The 21,029-nt window shown below is 45.6% G+C and overlaps 1 protein-coding gene across 2 annotated transcripts in view; it reads right to left on the reverse strand.

Annotated features, from left to right (window-relative positions):
• Positions 1-21,029, reverse strand: part of GRINA (glutamate ionotropic receptor NMDA type subunit associated protein 1) — a 312,477-nt gene that overhangs the window by 24,977 nt on the left and 266,471 nt on the right. For both annotated transcript variants that reach the window (XM_085604382.1, XM_085604381.1), the window contains exon 6: positions 16,181-16,324. In XM_085604382.1, the coding sequence (XP_085460508.1) occupies positions 16,181-16,324 (144 nt within the window). The remainder of the gene's footprint in view (positions 1-16,180; positions 16,325-21,029) is intronic.

Below are 21,029 nucleotides of genomic sequence, written 5' to 3' on the forward strand. Positions count from 1 at the left end.
ACTGGGGTCCCCTAGTGGCAGGTCGTTGTCACCGTCCCCTGTGTCATCATACGTGTCGTCATCATCTACTGGTGTAGGGGATGGCGTAGGAGAACGAGGTGGTTGAGGAGGTAGAGGAGGTGGAGAAGGGACCCTAAGAGGTGATGTGGCTATGTCCCCCTTTTGAGGTGGTGGAGCTGGTGCAGGCATGTCCATTGGTCTTTAGTTAGAGTTTTTTTGATGAGGGTCTGGTCGAAAAAGCTCTTCTGAAGAAGGTTGGGTGTTCGGTGCAGAGTGCGTCGGTATCGAGGGCTTTGTCGGCGCGGGCTCCGGAGCGGTTTTGGGCTTCGAGCCGTGTGGTTTACTAGTCTCTGTGTGCTTCTTCGGTGTCGATGGTTTTTTCGGCTCCGAAGAGTGCGAGTCTGAAATTTTGGGGTGTGGCTTCTTCGTCGGCTCAGAGTGTTTTTTTGGTGCCGGGGAGTTACTGCTTGGTGTCTTTGGTGCCGAGGGCTTCGGGATGGAGGTAGCGGTTGGCCCGGAGGATGGGTGCGGCTTCTTTTTCGGTGCCGATGATTGGGCTTCGGCGCCGGTGGCAGGCAGACTCGAGCCAGAGTCGCCGGAAGGCTTGGTAGGCTTCTTTGCCGGGCCCAAGGGCGGGGCATGGGAAGCAGTGTGTCGGTGTGCACCTGAGCCCGAAGGTGAAGGTGTGACCGAAGCCTTTGTTGTTGTAGGGAGTGGGTCGGGTTGACGTCTCTACTAATGACCCGTTGAGCTGGTGTCACTTCTTCAACGGAGTCATTGGCTTCAGAGGCGCTGATAAGGCCTTCTTCGACCTGCTCCTCTGGCACATTGACGCCCTCTTGGAAGATGTCGTCGGGGATTGAACTCGACGAGGGAGCCATGGTCCTTCGAGCTCGTCGATCCCGGATGGTCTTCTTCGAGCGGAAAGAGGCACAAGCTAGGCAGTCTCTGGCCTTGTGTTCGGGAGAGAGGCAGAGGTTACACACCTCATGCAGATCGGTGTGGGGAAACTTCGACCCACATCGAGAACACTTTTTGAAAGGCGTCTTTTCCATGAGCCAGATGCTAAGGCTCAGGTCGGCCCGAAGGCCTTCTTCAATGACCGGAGTTTAAGACTTGTAGAGATACGCGGCGATTAGGGTTCGCGATCGAGACAATGCCGTCGAAATAGGAATCGGTTCCGAACTGGAGCGCGAGAAACACATCCGAGCCCGATGGCAGAAAAAAACAATCTGAGGATGGAGCCGGTGTTCATGCGCACTATGATCCTAAGGAGGAGTCACCTACCTCGTGACTTTCAAAGACTTGCCAGGACATAATCAAGTGCAAACATCCGGGCCCAACACCAGATAGCGATCTATGCATAGTGTGTAATCTGCAGCCCATATGCCTCGAACATCAGATTCTGCTGACCTGAAAAAAGAACACGGACATAAAGAGTTGCAAACAGCAAGAACAGAAGGTCAGCAACTGACTTGGCGTCAACCCGGTCGGTGTGTCAGCTGTCCTCGGGAATTACAACAAAGATGAATTGTTCCGCAGCTGCTGTGTCTCCGAAGTCCTGAGAGAACTGCCAGCACTTCACCCAAGAACCAGGAACTCCTGTGTAATAGCAGAGCTGCTCCCCTGCATCCTCCCAAAAAGACCCGAGACCACTCCGGACAGCAGAAACTAGACACTAGAAAGCACAACCGCACCCGTTGCTCCAAATAGGAGTTGAAGTGGGCCAATGGTGCCAGAGTGGTCCACACTCCTCCAGAGACAAAGTCCACCCTGGACTTGCCCACTGTGGACTTCCTGACACCACCTGCAGCCTCTGCTTGCAGACCTCCTCTACCGTGACTGCTCCCGGTGACGAAAACCCAATTCCTAAAGACACCTGTGCACCCATCGCCCCTGGACCGTGGAGAAGAGGACCTGAGCCCCCGGTTGGTTCAGCCAGACTGGCCTCCCAGTCCAAACCTGCAGCCACTTTCTGACTGGACTGATATCCATTGACTAACATTAGGCACTGATGCTGTATTGCACCTCTGCACCAGGCCACCCCAGTGCCATTAGAGGGGACCTGTTGGTGCTGCCTTGGACCTTGCCTCACACTGACCTTAAGTCTAGGAGATTGGCTTCATAAGTCGCTGCACTAGACCTGTATGCAGTATTGTTTTTCCTCCATAGGATAACATTGTCGCCTCAGGAAATTGCACTGTCGAAATTTGAAACATAAAATATTTCTATCTTGAAATGTACTTACCTGATCGTAATGATTCTAGTGCCTAAATATATATAAAGATGTTATTTTTATCAATTGGTGAGGATCTCATGGAGTTGTGTATATTGTTTTTTTGAATGTGTGTGTATTTTGCAGATGTCTAACACTCCTCTCTGAGAAGCTTAAGGCTGCTCGACCATACTAACCCCTAGAAAAGCACTTTGGGATTGCTAGAGCAAGGATCTGTCCACTCATAAGGGAATACTAGACTCTTTGCGCAGTATACCTTCATGTTGGTGTACTATATAAAGAGCAAGCTTCCTACACTAAAACAGCATGTGGCTACGCAATTCCGGCTCAAGTCACCCAAACAAAGATTGACAAAGCCAAGAGGTCTGGTTTTAATGTGCTAATGCATGTAGCACAAATTCCTGAATGAATTATTTCAGAAAATCTTTCAAATATACATTAAATGATTGTTTCCCATGATTGAATCAATTTGACCAATCAAAAACCAAACCCAAAATAGGAAATAGTAAGAGGCGCACTTAATGCTGAGATTCTAATAAAAATATGTTTATATATTAATGTAAGTGTACAGTCTTTGAAACCCAATAACATATATAAATCAAATTCACTAGTAATTTTTTCAATTACTTTTTTCATTAGAAAAATCATAAATATTATTAAACAGTTGAATACAGTTTCCATGAAAGGTCACAGACATTTGTTACACAGCAAGTTCGTAAAGCATTTCCATGTGTTTTTTTTTTTTAAATAGATGTTGCATTTTTTTATAACCACTCAAACAAATTTCACAGACTCTATGCCTAGAGACATGTGGTATTTGTATCAAAATTGTTATGGTTGGTTGGTGTGAAGGAAAAAGTTGACGTTTCGGTCTCCTTGTGGGTCAAAACTATTAGACCATCTTCAGGACAGAAGAAATTGGATGGGGCCCCAAGATCTTCACAAAAACCTAATGTTTCATGGACATATGTTGTAAGCGCAGATCCCAATATTTTTTTAGATGGACAAGATATGACTAAATCAGATGGAAAGGTTAGAGGCACTTCTTTTAAATTGCGAATTAATAAGCACATCAATTTGCCGTGGTGACAGTAGCTGAACAATCGGCAAACAGCAATGTGGGGGGAGTGGGGGGGGGGGGGAATAGTAGAAATCAAGTGCCACTGTATGAAGATGAACTACCACATTAAGCGAGAGGGAAACTGATACAAATTAGAAAGTCTTTATATTTTGGTGAGATTGTGTGGGTGATAAATTCCTTTGATCTCATAGTTATTAGATAGACGAGAAGACAAGAATCAACAGGTGTTGATTCTGTAAGACAGTTTTAAACATTTGAACATCTTAATCACCAAGTTGCTGCCATACAGAATTGTATATAACATCAATGATGTGAGTTTATTTACTTATTAAGGGTCTATACTGTTGTTTGAGGTACGAGAGATGTTTCTATATGCATCTAAAAATTAACAAGAAGACCACTAAGGGCACTCACGATGGGGGCTAATGACAAATGTCTTTATATTTTATTAAAATTAATATACACCAGGGCTTTACCATTTACACATGGAAATTTGTACACAAATTATCGGTTTAGCCTTTTTTATCAAGTATTGTATGCGTTTTTACTATTATCCTCTTGGGGTGTGCAGTTGTGCTTTTATGGTCATTATTGGCCGAATAAAGTTTCATTAGACTTGACAAATGTCATTTATTCTATTAGATAAGTTCTCGGACTCACTAGGTATACCTTGGATATGTACTATATATTTTTCTAGTATACATTATGTTTGAAACGTGAAAGATTGATAACATTTTTAAGACTGTAGTACTGTACATGTTTTAACTTTATCACTGGTGTATCCATGTAGTGACCATGTTTTTATATGATCTATTAACAGCCTTAAGAAAGCAACTTGTCCCGAAAACACATGTTGGACGTAGCAAGCAAGAATACAAATGGAAAGTATTTCAATTTACTACAAGAATGGAAACTGATCTGATTTATGGTGTTCATGATAAAGTGGATTTTAAACAAACAATTGGTAAGACTCCGACTTTGTAACTTGAATCCCCTCCAAGGTGTTATGGTGTGTCTGTTATACCACATAGAAGTGCACTGGGGGTAGTTGGTGTAGGTGGAATGTGTACGCCAAGCAGTCTTGTTTATCCATACTTTTGTAGACAATTAGGTTACAAAGTCTCAAACCAGTGACAGAGAGGTGGCTGAACATCTACTCTATGTGTATTATTAGCAATAGATCAGTTTGTCAAAACCAAGACCTAAACAACAGTTCCTACCATTCTAGTTTCTATTTTTAATTTGACTCGATCACAGGCTTTCTTCCTCAGAAAGGTAGGGCCAGCCTCAGCTTTACACTCGATACATAATATCGTAAACCACAGCTGGGGTAAAATATTTCCACTATTTTATGGAGTCCTAATGATGAATGTGCAGCTGTGACTTTACAGCTCCTGGAAAATATAATCCAGGAAACCAGCACAGACCTCCTTTCTGGAGTCAGCTTAGATATGGCTACTGTGTCGACTGTTCGGACTGGTTGAGAAAAAAAACCTACACCTTCTTTGTTAATTTAAAGAAACGGACACTCGATCTTTTGACAAATCTTGGTCATTCATGAAACCCAGGAGCATTATACCAGTTAGTGGTATGGGACAGGCACCTCTGGCCAGCTTTCTTGGTGCCAATTAATCTGTGAAGTCCTCACCATCAAATTGTGATTCCTCAAGATGAAATGGGGGAGGGGGGGGCAGGTAGGTGGTTCCTGTAGTTCGCGGACTGGCGATTGCTGGAGTCCACTGAATTCTGCATGTGTGCTACGCAAAATGGCGATTTCCATAACGTACAACCCAAGGCCTGGTTTGATCACTATGTGAGCCCTCAGCACTGGGATACCCCCTAGGGCAAAGGTTCTTGGCCTGTAGTCCCCAAAGCCTACTCAGGGGGTCCGTGACTGCTTACAACATTAAATAATATTAAAAGATTAATAAAGTGTATATAACTAAGAAGCTAAATTTAGGGTTGGAAAGGTTCTGTAAATGTGAAGGGATTGAAAATCGGGAGGCTTAAAATGAAGTTACTATCCTCCGGTTGATTTGCGGGAGCAGCGCAAGCACATCCAACCGAATGTAGTATGGATGATGAGTGGCCTCAGTAGAATTTAGAAAAGCTCCAACCTTCCCATTTAAATTTTTATATATTGGATTGTGAATTTAAATAAAATATATCATTTGTGTATTTGTTTGATAAGGCAAATGCTACTTACCAGTATGCATCTGTTCTTGGCATGTAGAGCTGCAGATCCACACACTTAGCATAGATCGCCATCTGGTGTTGGGACCGGATGTTTGCATTTGTTTTTGTCCTGGAAAGTCTTTGGAAGTCATGAGATAGGTGACTCCTCCTTTGGATCATAGTGCGCATGGGCATCGGCTCCATCCTCAGATTGTTTTTCGCCAGCAGGGACATGATGGAGCTTTGTAAGAAACAGGAAAGATGCCCATGTATGCTGTATCTAAATAAGATAGTACTGGAACAGATAAAAGGTAGCCGGGGAGGTGGGTGGGCGTGTGTGGATCCGCAGCTCTACATGCCAAGAACAGATCCATACTGGTAAGTAGCATTTGCCGTTCGAGGCATATGAGCTGCAGATCACACACTTAGCATAGATTGTATAGCAGTACCCATCCTTAGCTGCGACCACCAGTATCTGCTGCAGTAGTTTGAAATAGTGTTTTGAGAACAGCCTGGCCCACACTAGCTTGTTGTTTTGTTTGCACATCCACACAATAGTGTTTTGTGAATGTGTGCGGTGTAGACCATGTAGCTGCCCTGCAGATGTCATCTAAGGGAATGTTCCTTAAAAATGCCACTGAAGCCCCTATCTTTCGTTTAGAGTGGGCTTTAGGAGGAACAGATAAAGTACGTTTTGCTTTGTGGTAGCAAATCTGTATGCATTTAACGATCCATCTAGCTATCCCAGACTTTGATATAGGGTTGCCTTTGTGTGGTGGTGAAAAAGACACAAAAAGTTGTTTAGTTTTACGAAAAGGTTGTGTTCTCGCGATGTAATAAAGCAATGCTCTTTTAACATCTAAAGTATGAAGAGCTCTTTCTGCGACTGTCTGTGGTTGCAAGAACAATATGGGCAATTCCACAGACTGATTGAGGTGAAGGGAGAAATGACTTTTGGAAAGAATTTAGGATTAGTTCGTAGAACAACCTTATTATGATGGATTTGCAAAAAAGGTTCCTGGGTAGTTAGTGCTTGTAGCTCACTAACTCTCCTAAGAGAAGTAATGGCTACTAGAAAAGCTACTTTCCATGTTAAGAATTGTAGCTCACATGTATGTAGAGGTTCAAAAGGAGGGCCCATTAGTCTGGTGAGAACTATTTTTAAATTCCACACAGGTGAGGGTGGAACTCTGGGAGGAATTATCTTTGAAGGCCTTCCATAAAGGCTTTGATGGCAGGTACCCTGAAAAGTGATAAGTGTTATCTATTTTGTAGGTATGCTGCTATGGCAGCAAGGTGCAGTCTAATAGACGTATAGGCTAAGTTGCACCTTTGGAGGTGTAGTAGGTACCCTATGATGTGTTGGATAGACACGTCTAGGGGATTGATGGTGTTGTTATGACAATATATCACAAATTGCTTCCACTTGGCTGCATAGCAGGCTCTAGTGGTGGGACGTCTAGCTTCTCTAATGACGTTCATACAGTCAGGGGGAAGATTAAGGTAACCAAACTCTAAGACCTCAGGAGCCACGGTTCTGGGTTAAGAGGCGTGGTGAGAGTTGTAATTTTTGGAGCGGCACTATGGACCGTTCCAGTAATGTGGTGTACCACGGTTGTCTGGCCCAAGTTGGAGCAACTAGAATGAGAGTCAGTGAGTGTTGCTGTAGTTTGCGCACCACCAGTGGGAGAGGCATAAAAGCGTACGCAAATCTGCCTGACCAGTTCGTCCATATCGCATTACCTTTGGACAATGGGTGTGGATATCTGGCAGCGAAGCTTGGGCATTTGGCATTTTCATGGGTGGCGAAGAGATCCATCTGTGGTTGCCCCCACATTTGAAAGAACGGTTGAAGAACTTGGGGATGAAGTTCCCACTCGTGGATTTGTATTCTGCGGTATAGCCCATCTCCATATGCTCTGTGCTAGGTGAGAGAGCTGCAGAGTGTGTGTCCCGCCTTGTTTCTGTATGTAGAACATGGCTGTCATGTTCTCCGTGCGGACTAAGACAGCTTTGCCTGATATTTGCTTTTGGAATGCTTTTAAGGCTAGGAATATGGATAGTAACTCCAGGTGGATGATGTGGAGTAACTTTTGTTGAGGTGTCCACCGACCCTGCATGGTGTGATGTAATAGGTGAGCTCCCCAGCCAGAGAGCGATGCGTCCGCTGTCATGACAATTTGAGGAACTGGCTCCAGGAACGGTCACCCTTTGGAAAGGTTTTTGGTGTTCCACCACTGCAGAGAGCGATGTATGAGACCATCTACCAACACCAGATCTGTTAGCTGACCTTGAGCCTGGTTCTATTGGCGTGCTAAGCACTCCTGTAGCAGACGCATCTGGAGTCTTGCATGAGGCACTATAAATATGTGTAATACTCCCTATGAGTTGCATGAACACTCGAGCTGGAAGTGTGCGTTTAGGTTGAAATTTGGGGATGAGAGCCTGCATGCTTGCTATCCTGGCTGGAGTGGGATAGGCTAGCACTCTTGAGGTGTCTATTGTGGCGCCGAGGTACTGTTGTATGTGGGAGGGTTGTAGGTGAGACTTGAGGTGGTTTTTTGTGAAACCTAGGTCGTGGAGTAGTTGGATAGTCACATGAGTGTGATGTACACACTGGTTGTATGAGCTGGCTTTAATGAGCCAGTTGTCGAGATATGGGAAGACGTGAATGTGTTGTCTTCTTAAGTGGGCTGCTACTACCGCTAGACACTTGGTGAATACCCTTGGTGCTGTTGTGACTCTGAACGGGAGCACTTTGAATTGATAGTGCTGCCCGTCCACTACAAACTTGAGATACTTCCTGTGAGCTGCGTGAATGGGAATATGGAAGTAGGCATCCTTGAGATCTATGTTAGCAAGGAAGTCGCCCTGTGAAAGAAGGGGAAGGACCTGCTGAAATGTGACCATGTGGAAATGGGCACGCTTTTACTTAGTTGATGTTTGTGAAACACTGTGGTGATTCCTAATTTTAAATGCTATGTGCTGCTATATCTGTTTAGAAAAAACGAGAACATTTTAGACCGATATTATAGTGACTAGAACTGTATACTGCCATTGTACGGTGCTGCTGCAATTTTAAATAACGTTTTAGAGTCATTTGATGTGCTGCTACAATTCTTTTTTAGAAGAACTTCATTAACACTGGTTTAAAATATCTTTTACCTGTTAGTACCTTGGGGCTTTTCTGATTATCAGTTCAGGAGCTGTTCGAGCTCCAGGGGGGTCCGGTCCGACTTCCTCCGATTTCCGGAAGTGAGGACCTTAGCGTACGCGATTGTTGGCGATCTAGTCTTTTGGACTTCGCGCCCGCCCGGCCCCATAAGGAGCCGATGACGCGACCGCACAGTGGACACGCGCCGCTGGCGCGCCTAAGGCAAGCCCGTCTGCGCCCGGCAGGGGCAGAGGGCCAGTTCCCCTGTGAAAACCACTAAAGACAGATGTGTATTCAGCGCCAAATGATTGAATGAGTATAGGACCCTGGTTAGAGGCAAGTGTCTCCATTCTATGCCTCCGGATGGCCCTGAGATTTGCTGTTCTGCATGTCCATACAAGTTCCTTCCGGGTCCTGCGGGTCCCACAAGCAGTAAGGTTTTTAACATGTGTCTGCTTAATTGTCGCTCTCTCCCCAAACATGCTTCAGAAATTCGTCTCTTTTTAGAACTAGAAAATCCTGATGTGCTGTTTTTAACGGAGACCGGGCTTAATAAGGATTCTAACCCGGATATTGTCCAGGTGCTTCCACCTGGTTATGTAATACAGAGACTGGATCGTGGTTTGGGACGTGGAGGGGGGATTGCGATTGTATACAAGTCGGACTTTAAATGTCGGGTTACTTTTAACCCTCTGACTGTGAAAGCATGTTCTTTACCATTAATGTCTCTCCTGTAAACACCTTTTCAGGCATTTTAATATATCGCCCACCTAGCCCGTTGGGGTCTTTCTGCCAGAACCTCTTGGACATCGTTGCTAGTCTGGCAGCCCCTCTTCCTAATTTTACATTATTAGGAGATCTTAACCTTCATTTTGATCTGTTATCTCCTTCACCCACTTTAGACTTGGCTGAGGGTCTGCGAACTTTTCAACTGAATCAAAAAGTGACCACTCATTCTAAAGGTCATCTACTGGATCCGATATTTTCGAATATTGACAATATGCAGGTTGGTGAGCCTGTTCCCATACCTTGGACAGACCACCTGCTTATTTGGTTCTCTTGGCCTTTACAAGACTCCTTTAATTCTGCTGTAACATCAAAAAAACGTACTCGACCCTGGTCCAAACTTCCCCTGAGTTCATGGGCGGCTATCCTTGAAGATAGTGTGCCCCTGCCAGAGTCGGATCCTGTTATAGCCAATGATAATTTTAATATTTGGCTTGAGTCATCTCTTAACTCTGTCCTCCCGAAATCACTTCTTCATAAGAAAATAGGAGTAAATAAAAATGCATGGTATTCGCCGAAACTCCGGCAGCTTAAACAGGCCTGTAAGAGACTCGAAAGGAGGTGGAGGAAAGACTATTCGGCCTCCCAAAAAAACGATTACAGAGCAGCAATTAAACTCTACAAACTGGAAATAAAAAGCGCTCAAACGCTATATTACCAAGACAGAATTGTTTCTGCTGTAAACTCCCCTCGTGAAGTATTTTGGATTGCTAAAGCTCTGGTCACCCCTCACAACGCCCCTAATATCATAGCGGACACTCAATTTCGTTGTAATCAATTAGCTGATTTAAAAAAAAAAAATAAATACAAGTGATCTACAAATCTTTTCCAGAAAATATAATCCCTCAAATTGACTCCACGAGGGGCTTTACTTCCCCTAGCCACTTAGGTCATTTGGAAGAATTTCCGCCTTTGGATATGCCGTCCTTCCACGGGATCATGGATCATTTAAAATCAGGTTCCCCATTAGATCCTGCTCCCCCTTCCATATTAAAACAAATTAAAATGCTGGTATCCCCAGTGATGCTGGAATTAATTAACGCTTCATTGAGCACGGGAATCGTCCCCCCTGCGTGGAAATTAGCGATGGTTAAAGCCCTCCTAAAGAAACCCAACTTGGACTCAGAGGAGTTGGCAAACTTTCGCCCTATATCCTTGTTACCTGGGGTTGGTAAAATAGCTGAGAGGTATGTTAATTCCATCCTTTCTGCTTTTTTGGAAACCAACAATCGTTTCCATCCTACCCAGACAGGATTTAGAGAGCAGCAGGGTACGGAAACTGCGTTGATCAGTGTGATGGAAGAAACAAAACGTATCCTTGATGGCGGAGGCTGCGCTGCCCTTATTCTCTTAGATCTCAGCGCAGCCTTCGATACGGTGAACCATCAGCTACTGATTCAACGACTTTGTAAGGTGGGAGTGTCAGGAAACGCACTAAAATGGCTCCAGTCTTTTCTTGAAGACAGATCCTTTGCAGTCCGAGAAGATGACACTATGTCAAATTTGTTGCCATTGAACTGTGGGGTCCCTCAGGGGTCTTCCCTGAGCCCTACGTTGTTCAATATTTATTTGGGCCCGTTGGCAGAATTAGTGCTGCCTTTTGGGGTTCAAATAATTACTTACGCCGATGATACCCAGTTGGTGGTTTCCATCAACCATCAAGATAGTTCTTCGTCTGGTTTGTCCTCTTGTCTTGCAGCCGTTTCGAAGTGGATGGATGCATCATACTTAAAGCCTAATGGAACCAAGACAGAGCTTATGTTATTGGGTAATTCGGCTCCATCTAATATCGATCATCTTTGGCCCAGCTGTCTGGGCCCTGCTCCTATTCCCAAAGATCATATTAAGAGCCTTGGGGTGTGGCTGGACCGTAAGTTAGATTTTAAAGAACAAGCCCGCAAGGTTGCTGCCAGCTGTTATGGACTGCTAAGGCTGCTACGAAAGATCTTGCCTCTTCTACCTTTCGGTGCTAAGAGGTTGTTGGTCCAGGCACCGATTCTTTCTCGGTTAGATTATTTTAACGCTTTATATTTGGGAGCCCCGTCTTACTCGATTAGACGTCTTCAGATTGTCCAGAACTGCAGAGCCCACCTGTTGATGAACACTCCTAGGCAGCTCTCTGCAAAACCGGCCCTTGCTGCCCTCCATTGGCTCCCCATCAATGAACGGGTCCAGTTTAAGGCTCTATGTATTGCCCATAAAGCGATCTCTGGCAAAGGATCTCCTTTGATGCATTCTCTCATTCAGCCCTATTCTCCTAATAGAATGCTGAGGTCTGGAAACAAACGCTTACTTACGGTCCCAAAAATCATAAGAGTTCGTAGTGGGGGGCGACTCTTCTCGTATAACATAGCAAAGCTCTGGAACCTTCTGCCTCTTCATGTCCGCCTAGAGGATGATCATCTATCCTTCCAGAAGGAATTAAAAACCCATCTTTTACCTTGAGGATTGTTCTAAGTGTGAAGTGCTGCTAACAGCGCTGGGATACCTGCGGGTGAGCACGCGCTTTATAAATGTTATTTTCATTTCATTTCATTCATTCATTTCATATGGTCTGAGTGTATGTATAAGTTTAGGGGTCTGAGGTCTAAAATAGGTCTCAGAGAGACGGCTTTCTTTGGTATGAGAAAATACAGAGAGTGAACTCCTGTGTTTTGTTTGGTGTAGGGGAACCAGTTCTATTGCATTTTTTTGTAGGAGGGAGCTTACCTCCTGCTTTAGCAGTGATAGATGTTCTTGTGACATTGGATGCTGTTTGGGTGGTATGTTTGGGGGGCAGAAGTAAGTTCAAGACAGAAACCCGATTGAACTATTTGTCGCACCCACCTGTCTGTGGTGATGTTGGTCCAGACAGGAAGGAACTGTTGTAGTCTTCCCCCGACCGGAGTGGAATGGTCCGGGGGAAGCAGAGGTAAGTCATTGGGTAGGGGTGGAGGCAGAGCGGGTGTTGTTAGTCTTGTCTCTGCCCTTGCTATTGTTGCCTCTGTAACCTCCTCTTTGGTAACCTCTGGTGAAGGTGGACTGGGTGCGAGCCTTGTAAGAGGTGGAGGGGTTGTCTGATGAGTAGCCTCTGGAGTTGCCTTTGTAGGAGGAGCAACGAAAAGAACGCTTGGGAGCTTGCGATTGCAAGGCTCCCATTGACTTGGCTGTGTCCGTGTCCTTTTTCATTTTCTCCAGGGGGAAGTCTACATTAGGGCCAAAGAGGTGCTCTTGGCCGAATGGTTGGTTCAGGATTGAACTTTGTACCTCAGGCTCAAAGCCTGAAATGCGTAGCCAAGCGTGCCTACACAAAAGGACACTTGTATTTACAGCTCTGGAGGCGGTATCTGCCACATCGAGAGCGCAACGGATGGAGGTATCGGTAATTAGTTTACCCTCCTGTATGAGGTCATTGGCTTTGTTTTTGTCCGGGAGGTGTTGCAATAGGGACTCTAACTCATCATAGTGTGCCCTATCATATCTGGCTAGCAGGGCCTGAGTGTTGGCGATGCGCCATATGTTAGCTGCTTGTGAGGCTGTTCTCTTGCCGGAGGCGTCTAAGTGTTTAGACTCTTTGTCGGGTGGGTCTGCGTCACCTGATGTTTGAGAGTTAGCCCTCTTGCTGGCATTGGATACCACCATGGAGTCTAATGGAACAGGGCCCTTAATGTAAGCTGGGTCTGTAGGGGCAGCCTTGTATTTTTTCTCTATGCGAGGGTTAATGATTCGAGCCCTAACAGGATCTTTAAATACATCTGGAGCACGCTTAACTCCTTTGAGCATGGATAAAGTAGATGTGGACCTTTGGGTGCTGTCGAAAGTGTCCAACAAGAAATCCTCCTCCACGGGGTCTGTGTGTAGGTCGACCCCGTGGTACTGGGCAGCTCGGTGTACAAGCTGATTGAAGCCCATTGTGTGGGGAAGGCCTGGAGGGGTAGATGTCATCTTGTGGGAGAGTAGGGACATCAGGTGTATTATAGTCATCCCAGGGGTCAGGGGAATCGGGTGGATTGGGATCCCCTAGTGGCAGATCGTCCGCAACACCCCCCCCCCCCCCCCCCCATGTCATCAAAGGTGTCCTCATCGTCTACTAGTGTAGGAGATGGTGTAGAAGAACAAGGTGGTGGGGGAGGTGGAGGTGGTGCAGGAGGAGGTGGAGAAGGGACTCTAAGAGGGAATGTAGCAATGTCCCTCTTCTTAGATGGTGGAGCAGGTGTAGGCTTGTCCAGTGTTTTTTTCCAGGAACTTAGTGTCAATTGACCAGTTTTAGGGTCTTTAACCAGAGTTTTTTGTGCAGGGTCTGGTCGTAAAAGCTCTTCTGATGAAGAGGTTAGTTTTTCGTCACGTTGCGCGATTCGGTTCCGAGGGCTTTTTCGGCACCGGCTTCTGAGTGTCTTTGGGTTTGGACCCGTATTGTTTTGCAGTCCCTGTATGTTTTTTCGGCTCTGATGATTTTTTCGGCTCCGAAGAGTGTGAGTCCGAACTCTTGTAGAGTGGCTTCTTGGTCGGCTCCGTGTGTTTTTTCGGTGCCGGCGAGTCGGTGCTCAATGTTTTCGGTGTCGAGGGCTTTGAAGTGGACGTAGCATTCGACACGGAGGAGGAGGGTGGCTTCTTTTTTGGTGCCGAAGATGGAGTTTCGGCATCGGTGGCAGGCTGACTCGAGCCAGAGCTGCCTGAAGGCTTGGTAGGCTTCTTTGCCAGGCGCGAGGGGAGGCGTGGGAAACGGTGTGTCGTGTGCACCTGGGCCCGAAGGAGAAGGTGTGACCGAAGCCTTTTTTGCATGGAGGGGGTTGGGGTCGACATCTTTACTTACGACCCTCTGCGCCGGAGTGATTTCTTCGACGTCAGAGTCATCGGCTTCGGAGGCGCTGACGAGGCTTTCTTCGACCCTCTCCTGCTCCGGTAAATCAACGCCCTCTTGGTAGATGTCGTCGGGGATGGAGGTCGACGAGCGAGCCATGGTCCCCCGAGCTCGCCGATCCCGAATGGTCTTCCTGGAGCGGAAAGAGGCACAAGCTGGACAGTCTCTGGCCTCGTGCTCCGGTGACAAGCAGAGGTTACACGCCTCATGCAGATTGGTGTGGGGAAACTTCGACCCACATCGAGGACACTTCTTGAATGGTGTCCTTTCCATGAGCCAGATGCGAAGGCCCAGGTAGGTCCGAAGGCCTTCGTAGAAGACCGGAATCGAAGACTTCAACTTGGAGAGATGCGAGACGAGTAGGGTTTGCGATCGAGACAATACAGTAGAAAGGTGGAGGATTGCGCGTCGAAATGGAATCCGTACCGGTTCCGAACTGGAGCGCGAGAAACACATGCGAGTCCGATGGCGGAAAAAAACAATCTGAGGATGGGGCCGATGCCCATGCGCACTATGATCCAAACAAGGAGTCACCTATCTCGTGACTTCCAAAGACTTTCCAGGACAAAAACAAATGCAAACATATCTAGGCCCAACACCAGATGGCGATCTATGCTAAGTGTGTGATCTGCAGCTCATATACCTCGAACATGCTTGTTTCTGTATTTTACATTTGCACTTCAAATCATCAAAAATGCATAAGCCTTGATCCCGGGCATACAGCAATGCCTAAGTGGGGGTCCACAGTTTCCAATAATAATTCAGTGTTGGTCCTCAGACTCTAGCAATGATTAAGTGGGGGCTGCATAAGTCAAAAGGTTAAGAACCACTGCCATAGGGAGTGACACTCTACAAACCCCTCCTTACATAACCAAACATACAGACTTCCTCTCCCACCATCCTTCACATAGGAACATTAGCTGGACACTGTCCCCGAATTGCTGTGGCTGTTGGACTCTGGCTTCCAGCAATGCAGCTTAAAAGAACCGAGCTATGATTGGACAATGGGTAATCCTCCCCCAACATAGATGCATCACACTTATGACTGCCTAGAAGGACTTTATAGAGCCTGGTCTACCAGGGTACAGCTTTTAGGTCAGAAAGGTGCCTGCATTCCTAACACTCCGGAGAAGTACGACGAATGCCTGCAATTTCTGGCTTTGATTCTGATCACCAGACATTATTTTCAAGAGTTGTAATACTATTTTTCTTTCTGTCTGAGCCCTCTGCACCACTGACCTGTGTTGCAAACTGAACACTTCTAATTTCAACTTTACGTAGCTCCATCCAAAGATACTCCATTAGGTTACCAATGGCCCCAGGACTCAACATTAAGTTGATTTCTAGTGCCTGGCACTAGGGAATTACAAAAATGTAAGGGGAGTCGAAGGCTCAGAAAGTTTGAGGCATTCAATATGTACTCTGACTTTCAATGTAGAATATTTTACTTACCTGTAATAAATCCTTTTTTTGTTTAAAAAAAAAAAAAAAGGAGTTAGTGCCTAGATATTCAAGTTATTCCAAGTGTCGTACTGTCTGAGTTACTAACCCCGCCACCATCTGTATTTAGCACCGGCTGCTGAACCCCGCTATCATGAGTCCCGTGCTAGAAGTAAAGTACTTGATCATTCCGTTTGAGTGAAAGGATGCTGTGCCTCCCCGCCAAGACAGCAGTAGTAAAGACCAGTAACCCTAACAGTTAGTTATACCTCTGTAAGAACAGAATGCCTTGGGACACCCAGAAAAGAACTTGCAGAGATAAACCCAGTAACAGTGCAGTTGGGTCCCTGGCCTTGTCTGTACAGTATTCGACGCCTTTCCCTTTGGAATGCTCATGGCCACCCCTCGAATAATTCCCTGTTGGTGGCTGTGCATTTGAACGTCAGAACATTTTTGGTAGATACTCACACAAGTGAATAGCAGAGCACCTAGCGAGGCATATACGATCTGCAGGATCTTGTTTCGGATGAAGATACAGAGGATGGAGAAGACGAGCAGCACGATCAGGCAGACCATCATCACACCCATGCAGGAGGTGAAGTCGTATTTTGTCTAAAAACAAAACAGCAGCATATTAAATCGCCATTGCTCCCTAGGCATAATACTCTGGTCTCTCTGTACAATTCAGACTCGAGGACATTCCCTTTGCATCTCTCAGGTCTGTGATGATTCAAACAGTGCCATCGTTTGGGATTCCCCTGGCTTGTGGGGTCTAAAGACATTCTGCCCCATCCTTGTTCCACACCAATACCTTTCTTTCCAATGAAACCAGCTCTACACTGGACATCTTCAGTCATACTCATAGGTCAACTTCTCCTGTGTCCCAGCAGAGATTCTCTTATTTAACATCAATAGGAGCAAGTTACTCTTTATGGTGGACACGCTATCTACCTGCAGATTTCTCATCTTTCAAATCCTAACACTGCGTCCTCGTCCATCATGGAGATGCATCACTGAGCCACAATTATTCACCAATCCTGCTTGCAGACATCAATTTTCCTTTTTCCATGGCCCCAGATGACAAAACGTTATTGACAAGATTGATGTTATAACTGGTCCCAAGCAAATCTAACTTGGACACATATTAGTTCCAAAAGTAAAGAACACACATCAGGGTGAGGGAAATGGGGGCTGGGCAGTGAGGATTCAAACTATACAGTATTCACCAGAAGAATTACGTTACTTACCTTGCAAGCATCTATTCGTCGCATGTAGTGCTGTAGATTCACATGCTGTCTGTGCACACTCCAGCCATCTGGTATTAGGCTTGGACGTTTCCAACTTTTGAAAAAGTTTGAGTCACGAGATCCAGTGACGACTCATGTTCAAGGTAATGCATATGCTAATCTGCTCCCTCTTCAGATTGTTTTTCGGAGATCAGGTGCAATTGTAGTGGAGCTAAAAAGTGGTTATAGTGATGGTCATGCATTGTGAATTAAAAGAAAGAGAATATCTCAAATATAGGCTATTATCTGGAACAACCAATGACTTCTGGGGAGGTGGGTGGGCACATGTGAAACTACAGCACTACATGGGACGAATAGATGCTTTTAAGGTAAGTAACATAATGCAGTTGTAGCATGTGTGGCTGTAGATATACATGCTGTGCATAGACTGTTATCCCCATGCGGTAGCTAGTCACTGGGTGTTGCAGATGTTTCTCAGTACTGCTTATACTACATATGTCTGTTGGTGTGAGAGGACGTCCACACAATGGTGCTTGGTAAATGTGTGTGGAGTTGACCAAGTAGCTGCTTTACAAATGTGAGCTATTGGAAAGTTCCCTAAGAAAGCCATGTTAACACCCCTCTTCCTAGTAGAATGTGCACATGGCGAGGGATCAATGGCTTAATTGACATAAAAGGACGATAGGCAAAAAGTTTGGATCAGGTCTCAGGACTATCGTGTCCTGATGCATTTGGAAGAACGGCTGCTCTAAAGTGAGCACTTGTTTTCACTAACTCGTTGTAAAGAGGTGCCTTGGAATGCCATTTTCCATAAAAGGTATTGAAGTGGACAGTAATGTAAGGACTCAAAAGGGAGTCCCACGAGTCTAGTTAGTACCAAATGGAGATTCCATACTAGAACAGGTGGTGATCCTGGAAGTATTACCCTTTTCAGACCTTTCATGAAAGCTTTGACAACAGGTATTCTAAAGAGTGAACAGTGTTCTGTTTTGCAGATACACATCAATGACTGAAAGGTGCAGATTTACGATGTTCAAGCTAGACCTGATCGCTGCAGATGTAGTAGGTAGCAAATTAGATTTTGTACTGTAGGATTAATAGGGTCAAAGTCTTGAGCCGTACAGTAACATACAAATCTTTCCATTTAGCTGCATTACAAGTTCTAGTGGTAGGGAATCCTGCTTCTTAAAGAATGTCCATATATTCTGACAGCAGATTTAGGTACCTAAACTCTAGGACTTCAGGAGCCAGATAGCTAGATTGAGCCGTTTTGGATCTGGGTGTCTGATTGTCCTGTGGTTTTCTAGGAGAAGGTCTTGCTGGTTGGGGAGCTTCTTGTGAGGGGCCACCACCAACTCGAGCAAGGTGGTGTACCATGGTTATCACGCCCATATGAGAGCTACTCGAATTAGAGGGAGAGAGGTTTGCCTGAGCTTCCTCACCACATATGGTAGTAGTGGGAGGTGAAAAAGCGTAGGCAAATATCCCTGACCAATCCCTCCATAGTGCATTGCCTGGTGACTGTGGGTGATGATACCTGGAGGCGAAGTGTTGGCATTTTGCGTTTTTAGCTGTTACGAACAGATCTACATTTTTTGTTCCTCAGATCTGGAAGTACCGGTGAAGGACTGGTGAGTGGAGTTACCACTCACGGACTTGTTGCTGCGACCTGCTTAGGAGGTCTGCAAAGTTGTCGTCTACTCCAGAGAGACATTCTGCCAGGACTCGGATGTGATGTTGTAATGCACATCTACATAGGTTCTCTAACTAAGACAGCAGTGGGGAATGAATACGTTCCTGCTTTTGTATGCAATGCATCTCTATCATATTGTCTGTTTTTATAAGGATTACCTTGTGGTGAATGTATGATAGGAAGGCCTTGAGCGCCAGCTGAATTGCAAGGAGCTCTAGAAAACCGGTGTGATTAGTTCTTTGTTGAACAGTCCATACTTGCGGGAGTGGGTCCATGAAAGCCCTTCCCTGCAGAAGGTTGTTGCTGTTCCACCATTGCAGGGAATGATAAAGTGTGGACTGCATCGACACTAGATGCTCCAGACTGCTCTTCACTTGTGACGCTAAGCACTCCTGTAGGGTGCGCATGTGCAGTCTTGCATGGAGTACAATGGCTATGCAAGAGGCCATCATGCCTAGGAGATGCATTACCATCTTGACCGGCAGGTGACGATGTGGCTGAAAAAGAGCCAGTTAGTTCTGGAAATTGAGAATTCTGTGGATTGGGCTAGGCTTTGGTTGTGATAGTGTTGAGAATAGACCCCAAGTAGGGTTGGATCTGGAGCAGTTCCAGATATGACTTCATCGCATTGATCGTGAAGCTCCATCTGTGGAGCAGGGAGATGGTGGCTTGTGTCTCCTGTACAAATTTGACTCTGTCTGTACTCTTTATCAGCAAATCTTCTAAATAAGGCAATACATCAATACCCCGTCTTCGCAGGTGAGCCGCTACTACTGCTAGACATTTTGTGAATTCCCTTGGTGCTGTTGACACACCGAAGGGCAATACCTTGAATTTATAATGGCGACCACCTACCGTGAACCTTAGGTACTTGCAGTGAGCTGGGTGGATGGGAATGTGAAAATATGCATCTTGGAGGTCGAGGGCTGTCAAGAACTCGCCTTCCTGCAAACATAGTTTACATCCTGAAGGGTCACCATATGAAAATCCTAGGTCTAGAATAGGTCACAATGTCCTATCCTCCTTTGGGATTAAGAAGTACAGTGAATACACGTCTCTGCTCTGACATTTGTTTGGAACGGTTTTTGGAATTGCTTAGATGGCCCTTTCGGCAACACAGGCCTTTAGTTCTTCCTTCAGAGGATGCAAGTGTTGTGCATTGAGGATGTATTTGTGAGTTTGTTGGGGTTGATAGGAGTTCTAGACAGTAACCGTGCTGTACTTTTGATAGTACCCACATGGATGTGATGTCGGGTATTTGGCTTTGAACTGAGAGCACCTCTAATTTGGGGTCCGTTCCATCACCCCTTCCAGAACATTCTCTGCTCTTGACATATGGTGTCAAGTGGTCGTTGAGTCGGTTCTTTGAATCCTGGTCACCGATGCCTTGGTCGCATTACGAGATTAAGTATCAACAATGGCATTATCTTCTCAGAGCAAAGAAGGCCTCAAGAACTGGCGTTGAAGGTGAGCTTTAACGTGCACATGCAAACCAGATGCTGGAGAAAAACAATCTGGAAAGGGAGCAATTGACCATGTGCATTATCTCGAAGAGGAGTCGTCACTGGATTTTGTGAATCAAAACACTTCTTTGAAGAAAAAACAAGTTGTAAATGTCTGAGTCCACTAATAGATAGCAGGAGTGTGCACAGAATGTGTATCTACAGCCACACATGCTATGAATAGGCAGTTACATCTATAATCGTTGTTTATTCAACACAAGCCTCAAATATTCAAATTTCTTCTCAGTGTGTCTGGCCTCTTTTGCTGTTTAACAGTGGTTTCACACTTATTAGTGCAATAATCAGTTCTTATTTCGACTACCACAGTGCATGCTATTGAAGCCCTCCCCTGCAAAATGCACACAACTCATCACATCAGCCAAAGCCAGTGCTATACCAACACCATCGATGAAGCTGGCAACAGAAGCAGAATGCTCTTCAAGACAATCAATCAGTGCTCAACTCCCTGCCTGAACCGCTTCAATCCCACACACCACAGATAAGTAAAATGTCATGAACCTTTCTTTCATTAAAAAGTATAGAAAGACCAAAGCCACAGAGAATAGGAAGCCTGCAACCCCCACACTCGCCCCTCTGTGTAGCATCTCCCAAAGGTCCTCATTCAAACCCCTGCCTATCACAGACCGGCAGTGGCATCCTCCACTCTCTCAAAGCTACCTTCAATCAAGAGGTTGTTGTATCTTTGTCGTTCATCAGATTCCTCTCTGGCAAACCTAGCTCGCTCCTACTCATCATTGCCAATGCCTCACTTATTTAAGGAATCTTCCCAGACGCTCAAGACAGACCAGATCCTCCCACTAGACCATGATGCCCTCGCCAACTACTGGCTCATCGCTCACCCACCATTCATTAAT

The sequence above is a fragment of the Triturus cristatus genome, chromosome 5_1 (genome assembly GCF_964204655.1).
Source record: "Triturus cristatus chromosome 5_1, aTriCri1.1, whole genome shotgun sequence".
Lineage (NCBI taxonomy): Eukaryota > Metazoa > Chordata > Amphibia > Caudata > Salamandridae > Triturus > Triturus cristatus.